Raw genomic sequence first — 8,153 nt, 5'->3', positions numbered from 1 at the left:
CTCAGAATCGGCCCAGGGAACGGCTGACGTGCTTCTGCTGCTCTTCACTGACAGTCACTGCTCTGCGGGTGTCCTGGGCTCAGCTCAGCTCTCACCGCTCGCCTGGCACCCTCAGCAGCAGCACCAGGACCTGCCGACCTCCACCACGGACACATCTCTCAACAACCTTCCCTCTCCATCTCCCATGGCTGCAGGCTACAGCACAGCTCACCCACACTGTGTCCAACGTATTTTCTAACACAAAAATAGTTTACTCGCTTCCACTTTTAGGCTCTGAGGGGCTTTTTAAGCAAGAATGCCCCTAACTTTTAGGTAACAGACATGCAAATAAGGCGAGTAGCTCAGCCAGACCGCTCTCCTCACCCAGCCTGTGGCCTTCCCAGCAGAGTCTCCATCCAGCCAGCACTTTCAAGCAGCACTGGTTCATCATCAAAAGTCAAAACCGAACTTTTCTCTCTCACGCAGCTTCGGGTTTCCCTTCACGAAGCGCTATGAGGAGCAAAGGGTACATAAGGTGCCCTAACTCCAAATCTGCCAGGTCAGTGACCCAGCACCGCACTTGCATGTGCTTACGCACACATGCTCAGGTGCACATGCAGAGCTTGTTAGAGGGTGTTACGCCTGAAGGGAAGAGCTTCAAAAGCAGTAGTGATGTCTGTTTAAGTCAAGGAAATGAGTGGGTGCAGGAAGCAGTCAGACCCCACTGTTGGACCCCATACTGCAGTATCTCTATCCTTTAGCGTCCACGTTTTCTTCACTTTCATCCCACCTTGACTATACAGTTTGCACCCTTGTGCAAGACTCCTCTTTCTTCATCATCTCCTTTTGGGGATCTCCATCACCACCATCATCACACAACCCAGCCAGCAATCCACTACCGCTGTGCACACATAATGTTATTCTGGCTGTTCTGCTGGGCACTACAGTTTTTGTGATTATCAGAGCCACATTTCCATCTCTCATTGGCTACATCTGGATTAATAAATTCAGGAGTTCCACAGAAAGGTACCAGAGAGTGAAACTGGTGATGATGTTAAATCACGGAATCCCAGACTCATTGGGGTTGAAGGGACCTCTGGAGATCCCCCAGTCCAACCCACCTGCTCACGCAGGGTCACAGAGCAGATCACACAGGGTCGTGTCCAGGCGGGTTTGGATGTCTCCAAAGGAGACTCCACAGCCTCTCTGGGCAGCCTGGGCCGGGCTCTGGCACCTCACAGGAAACAAGTTTCTCCTCATGTTCAGATGGAAGCTCCTGTGCTTCAGTCTGTGCCCGTTGCCCCTCATCCTGTCACTGGGCACCACTGAACAGAGTCTGGTCCTTCCCCTGACACCCACCCTGAGATATTTATAAGCACTGATGGGATCCCTCTCAGCTTCTCTTCTCCAGGCTGAACAGACCCAGCTCTCTGTCTCAATTATTATTCAAAAACTATAATTGGAGTGAGTTCCAAAACGCCAGAGCCAACGGCATTAGAAAAATTTGTATCTGGAAGGTTTCTGAGCACAAGCCACCCTGTTGGCTCCATTTCAGCCTGTGTCACCACACACCAAAACGAGCTCCCTCCGCCTAACCCGCCAGCGGAACCCGCAGCACACACAGCAACCGGCGGGCAGGGCCGGGGGGCACGGCCGCCCCGGGACACGTCCCGCCCGCTGCGCTCCCGCTGGGCGGGCCCGGGCCGGCCCGTCCCCCCGCCCCGCAGGCCCGCCCCGCTCAAGATGGCTGCCGCGCTGGGAAGGCTCCTGCGGAGCGCGGTGAGTGAGCGCCCGACTGCCCCGGCCGCGCCGCGGCCCCCGCCGTGGCGGCTCTGACCGTTCGTGTCCCCCGCAGGTGCCCGCTGTCGGGAGGAGGCTGACGGCGCAGCCCCTGCCCTGCGCCCGCCGCCAGCTCAGCCTGGGTGAGTGCGGGGAGGGCGGCGGGAACGCACAGACACATGCAGCCCCAGGCGGGGAGGCGGCGGGAGCGGCCCCTGCGGCCTCTCGGCCCCGGCCGCCCGTGCGGCTGCGCCGGGGAGGCGGCGGCGGCCCCGGGGCCCGGCCCGGCCCGCAGCTCGTGTGTTCTGCCCGCAGGCTGCTCGCGGTTGGCCCCGGCGGTCACACAACACGCTCCGTTCTTCAAGGGAACGGCCGTTGTTAACGGAGAGTTCAAGGAGCTGAGCCTGGACGACTTCAAGGGGAAGTACCTGGTGCTCTTCTTCTACCCCCTGGACTTGTGAGTGCGGGTTTTCCCCTTTCATACGAGCCTCCTGCCCCGCTGAAGGTCATCAGAGGCGCTGCAGATCTTTGCTGTCTGGAGGAGATGGTTTTACCTTCTCTGGGCTGGTCCCGTACAGCAGATGTATGTTTATAGAATTATAGAATCATTTTGGTTGGAAGAGATCCTCAGGGTCATCGAGTCCAACCATAACCAAGCTCTAGCACTAAACAATGTCCCTAAGAACCTCATCTAAATGCCTTTTAAACCCCTCCAGGGATGGTGACTGCACCACTGCCCTGGGCAGCCTGTTCCAATGCCTGACAACCCTTTCCAGGAAGAATTTTTCCCTAATATCCAGTCTAAACCTCAGCTGGAACAACTTGAGGCCTTTTGCTCTCATCCTCTGACTTGCTACTTGGGAGCAGAGACCAACCCCCTCCATGCTCCAAGCTCCTTTCAGGCAGTTCAGAGATCAGAAGGTCTCCCCTCAGCTCCTGTTCTCCAGCTGAACCCACCAGGTCCCTCAGCCGCTCCCATCACACTTGTGCTCCAGCCCCTCACCAGCTTCGTCACCTCCTCTGCACTCTCTCTAGTATTTCAATGTAGTGACAGGACTTGAGGGGAAATAGCCATTTTATGCTAAAGCAATGGGTCTGGAGGCTGGAGAGCATCTTCCAGCTGCCGGGACTGCTTCAGGAGGCAGAGGTGGCCTTGCAAGGGTGGTTCTTCTCACAGTTAGACCCCGGGGCGCAGGCATTGCCTTGCAGTTGGGGTTCACCTTGGAGATTCTTTGCTTTTAAGCAGCAGAACTGCAGCAAGACAGCTCCAGAGCAAACTGTGGGTAGGCTGAGCCTGCCCAGGAGGCTTCAATCATCAGGAGCATCCTGGGCAGTTCTGATGAGGTTTAGTGTATGCGGGCACATGGAGGAGAATTTAACCTGTGGTTCCTTCTGTTATAGATTCCAGAAACTCTCTGTCTAGAGGGTGTCTAGCAGGGACAGTTTCTCCATGTCTGCAAAAACTGTTTAGAACTGGGAGTTGAAAACTCGTGTGCCAGCAAGGTGGCTACAGCCGTTGCTTTGAAACTGGCTGAAACTAATCTTGAGCAGGAAACATGGTTAAAATTATCAGGTTAAAGAAATGGTGCTACTGCTTTAGTGCCCAGAAACAGGCATAAGAGTATTTTCTAAAAAACTCTCTGAAAAGATTGCGGAATCATTGCAGCCTGTTCTCTCTTCCCACCCAGCACCTTTGTCTGCCCAACAGAAATTGTGGCTTTCAGCAACAAAGCAAAAGAATTTCGTGATGTGAACTGTGAAGTTCTGGCAGTTTCTGTGGATTCTCATTTTTGTCACCTGGCCTGGATAAATACACCACGAAAGGTATGAATTGAGCGGTCATTTGGGGCTTTCTGTGTTGGTCATTTTCTTTTCACAGGAGCTCCTGAGCAGAAAAACTGAATAAACAATTGTGTGAACGTTGATTTCAAGAAGTAGACTGCCTGTAGTTATAAGCTATGGGATTAATTTCTACATTGGGTGACATAATTCTGACCTCTGTCTTTGTTTTCTTTATCTTTTCCTTAAAGATTTGGGGCTTTTTTTCATCTTTAATTTGCACTCTTGCTAGTCCTATAGGTTGCATCATAACCTTATACATTTTTCTTGAAAGACAAATACTCAATATCCGTGTTACTGTCCTAAACTGATGTTTTCTGTGAATCATCACAGAAAATGAAGAGATGCTGTGTAGTCCTTACTGTTAACCAGTATCTAACGGTGGTGGCTTTGCAATGGAAGCAGAACAGCCAGTTTATTGACCACTTGTGTTATTGACTTTCACTTGCTGAAATGGTTCCCCTTCTGCAATACAAGCGGTGCTCCTCAGCTTTCTTCGGGGAAAGAAAGCGATGAAGATGGCCCTTTGCTGGAGAGGATCTTTGTTCAGATGTATATAAAAATGCCCATTTTTGATCTGAGGAAGCGCCTTGCTACTGTGGTTAGTTGCAGAGAATGAGAAGCGTGGCAGGAAGGTGCAGAAGCTCCTGTGCCATCGAGCAGTGGTGCTCACAGAGTGGGCTGCTTCCAGGTGTGTGGCTTTGCTGCCGTTACACAGGGGAGGGAAGAGAATTTCTTAGATTTAATACAGCTTGGCTGAACCTATTGAGAGAGTTTCATTTTCTGCATGCTTTGTTCAGAGCACTAAAATGTGATTATGGGCTGACTTCCGCGCTTTATGCGGAAGCTGGTTTGGCACTGCTCTGTGCACATGTAGCAAAACGCCCTGCAAAGGGCAGAAAGAATTCCAGGGTTGTGCAGACAGGACCTTGACACCCGGAGAAGCAAAAGCCTTGGTTTCTCTGACATCTACACTCAAAGCTCCACGTGCAAGAACTCCATTGCAGATGAGCACTTGCAGGTCAGGGTCTGAGTGACTGAGATTGCACAATGAACCACTGATGATACCAGGAATAGAAAACCTAACAAACTCTGGGCTCGTTTCAAGGCTAGAGAGCTTATCTCTCTTGCAGTTCCAGTATGTTGCAAAACTGAAATAAATCTTCATTGATTCTCCAAATAGTAGTTAAATTGATTTGGGGAGGGGAAAAAAAAATTCATATATGGACTAAAGAGAGCAGCAGAACTTTGATGTACCTAGTGTGGCTGTCAGAAGCCTTGTGTTGTCTGTTCATAGTATGCAGGTTTATTTTCCCTTCCCTCCCTACCATGTTAATCATCTTTCATTTTGAACACTTAAACAGGGAGTAGAAATGTTTGTATTCAAAGCTCCTGCGTAGGGTACAAGGGGAATCTTTCTGAAAATTTATAACCGTTGTCAGAGGTAGCCTTTCACCACCAAAATAAGCAATTCTAAAATGCTCGGTGCAAAAGCAGATTTCATGTTCCAAAGAAACCAAATGTTCCTGACTACTTTAAAAAAAGAAACAAACAAAACAAGCCAAACCAAACAACGCCAGACACATAAGTGGTTCCTTTCATGGAGCAAACGTCATGAATGTGTTTTGTTGTCAGTATAGCTTAAAGAGAACTGAATCCAAGGACGAAGGATAATCCTGAAATGTGTTTTGTAACAAAATGGAATCTTATTATTTTCTCTAGAGTGGTGGTTTGGGCAAAATGAATATTCCAATTCTGTCAGACCTCACAAAACAAATCTCCCGTGATTACGGTGTGCTGCTAGAAGGACCCGGCATAGCGCTGAGGTAAGGCATGATTGCTGATAACTCGGTTATGACACAACCCAGTCCAAACCAGCGTGAGCCATACTGTCTCCTCCTGCAGAGGAAACTGCACAGGGATCTAATGACAACTGTAAGGTGTCATTTTTTCTGCAGAACTTCTGGATCCCACCCTAGGAAAAGGGTGTGTGGCCATTATGGCCATTGAGAATGCACGCAGGGCAAAGCCAGCTGTTCTGATCCAAGTGACTGGGAGAACTCCATGTCACTAAGGAAGACAAGAGTAGCATAGAAGAGCATTTTACAATTTATTTTTCAAAATTTAGGTCTGTCTTTAATTTCCCTTCCTTCTGAAGGGAGAAGAGACTGCCTTAAGTTCCATGTGAGAAGTTTCTAAAGTGGTAGCCACTACAGTCAATCCCATAATTATCTAGGATTTTTAAAAAATGACACTTTTCCACCATAGGAATACTTATTAAAAGCAAATAGCGGTCCCTGAGATCTATTGGACTGGGTAGGAATCTTCTGGAGACCTTTGGTTCCTGATCTCTTTGGATCGGGAACTTCTGACTTTTGTTGACAAATTAAATTTATTAGTATGGTAAGGCTGGGACTTTGGTTTTCACAAATTGACATATTGTTTATATGCAACAGGATTTAATTTGGTAGCTTAAAGCATAAGCACCTCTTCACTCAGTACCTTTGGATTTTCATATCAAAAAGACATGGGAAGGATGTCAGCTATCAACTTGGAAATATAGGTGGAAATAGTTCTACATTTGTTATAAATCTGTGTCAATTTGATCACTGTGCTAACAAACAATATATGAAATGCTGCATTGCTACTCCTAGCTCTGATATCTGCATCTAAGAATAACGACCTTGCTGAAATAGATGATCCACTTTCTTGTGTTTGCTCTTGGAACGTCATTTGCATTCCCTGAACTCTTGCTGCATTACAGAGGTCTCTTCATCATCGATCCAAACGGGATCGTCAAGCACCTGAGTATCAATGATCTCCCTGTTGGTCGCAGTGTGGAGGAGACGCTCCGGTTGGTGAAAGCATTCCAGTTCGTGGAGACGCACGGAGAGGTTTGCCCGGCAAACTGGACTCCAGACTCCCCTACGGTGAGTGTCTGCTAAATAACACTCTTCTAAATATAGACACTGGCTTATTTTTGCACGTCTGAAGGGCTGAGAACCAGTTCAACATGAGGTGCTTGACTCAGCCTGTGCCTGTTGTCCAAATATGAGGCTTTTATCGATTGGACCAATTCAGTCGATTTGTATGATACTAAATGTGTGATTTCTGTGAAGAAAGTCAGCAATTTTCTTTTAGAAGACACAAATTGTATTTAAAACTCTAAATTTGACTTCTGCTCTCTACCAGTTGTCTTCAGATACTTTACTTATATAGTGCCCTGCTTGATGTGTAGCAGGAAAAATGCATTCAATACTTTAGGAGCTTGTCTTTTAGGAGCTTTCGTCTTTCAACCAAATGCAGAAACAACCTGTTTGTTTTTTATCAAGTATACATGGTTTTTTCCTAGTGTCAAATCTGTATTTTTGTGATCTTTGTTATAGCATATAATAACTAAGCTTTCTTTTCTTGACAGATCAAACCAAACCCAGAAGGCTCTAAAGAATATTTTGAGAAAGTGAATAAATAAACACTGAAATATGTGGACAAGACTCCTAGTTACCATAAAATGAAGACATTAGGAAAGCAGCTGTGATTATTAAAAAAAAAAAGAATCAAAGTTCTTATTTTCTCATGTTTAAGAAGAAATTAAATGCTGAAATATTTACTGACTCCCTTGTCTTGTTTTAAAAAGAAGGGTAAAAATTAAGGATTTCCTCCCTGCCCCTTTTGCAACTTCAATGTCATGAATTTCCTTGACCACTTGTCTTCTTCCCCAATACGACAGGTACACAAAATACAGTTGTCTTCACTGGGTTTTCTTCTTTCTTTGGCTAGCTTTGGGCCAGAAAGTGTCCCTTTTTTCCTCACATGAAGAACGAAATTCTGTAATGAGAGTTTGAAACAATAGGGACAATAGAATTTTGACACATGGTTTGGTTTTGATTAATTTTGCACGGAAAGAGATGAATGTAACGAAAAATAAAAATCCCCCTTTTTGTGGGTAAATGCACTATAACTTGCAATGAATGTAAATATGTGCCCTTTTAATCCTGCGTATAGCCACAGGTACACCAGAGCATTGACAAGCATGGAGAAATTTCTGCTTGGGAGATGGCAAAAACTTGAACCCCTATAGCTGTACTTACTGGAGCTTTATGAGAATTCTATCACTGAAAGCCTTGCTTATTTGCTTGAATCTGTTGTACTGCTTGAAAACAATGTAGCGTGTCTCTAGTTAAAGTAATAAATCTTAACATTGGCTAGCAGTGGGTGTGTTGCTTTGCTTTTCTTTCGCCTTTTCCCCCAAGATTCCTGTATTTTGAAGGAGTTGGGTGAGTTGCGTTGCCTTAGAAAGGACCTTCTGTAGCTTTGTTCACAGCCAGCAGATAACAGCTGGTGCTGCCGAAGGGGTGGATGCATCCGTACAATACTGAATGGGTTTGTATTTTTCATCTTCTACCCTTCTGAGCAGGGGAAAGGGCTTCAGGTAAACAGCAGCACGAGGGAACCGCCTTGACAAAGTGGCTGCTGTGTCCTACGGTGGCTTTGTAGGACATCAACAGCTGTAATGTAAGGAAAGGATGAAAAACTGAGCCTAATGTGCTGCTGCA

At 46.9% G+C, this 8,153-nt stretch overlaps 1 protein-coding gene across 1 annotated transcript; it reads left to right on the top strand.

Moving 5' to 3' along the window:
• Positions 1–1,710: 1,710 nt before the first annotated feature.
• Positions 1,711–7,808, top strand: PRDX3 (peroxiredoxin 3). The gene is made up of 7 exons (XM_080347786.1): positions 1,711–1,758; positions 1,835–1,901; positions 2,074–2,215; positions 3,447–3,582; positions 5,320–5,423; positions 6,362–6,527; positions 7,016–7,808. The coding sequence occupies exons 1-7, from the start codon at positions 1,723–1,725 to the stop codon at positions 7,067–7,069; spliced, it is 705 nt and encodes a 234-aa protein (XP_080203912.1). The 5' UTR covers positions 1,711–1,722; the 3' UTR covers positions 7,070–7,808.
• The last annotated feature ends 345 nt before the right edge of the window (positions 7,809–8,153 follow it).

The sequence above is a fragment of the Nesoenas mayeri genome (genome assembly GCF_963082525.1).
Source record: "Nesoenas mayeri genome assembly, chromosome: 7".
NCBI lineage: Eukaryota > Metazoa > Chordata > Aves > Columbiformes > Columbidae > Nesoenas > Nesoenas mayeri.
Note: the sequence above shows the minus strand (reverse complement) of the source record. Positions and strands in the feature narration are given on the sequence as shown.

Coding starts and splice junctions, on each gene's coding strand:
- PRDX3 (XM_080347786.1), top strand. CDS start 1,723: ATGGCTGCCGCGCTGGGAAGGCTCCTGCGGAGCGCG. Junction 5,424..6,361: donor GGACCCGGCATAGCGCTGAG/GTAAGGCATGAT, acceptor GCTGCATTACAG/AGGTCTCTTCATCATCGATC. Junction 6,528..7,015: donor GGACTCCAGACTCCCCTACG/GTGAGTGTCTGC, acceptor TTTTCTTGACAG/ATCAAACCAAACCCAGAAGG.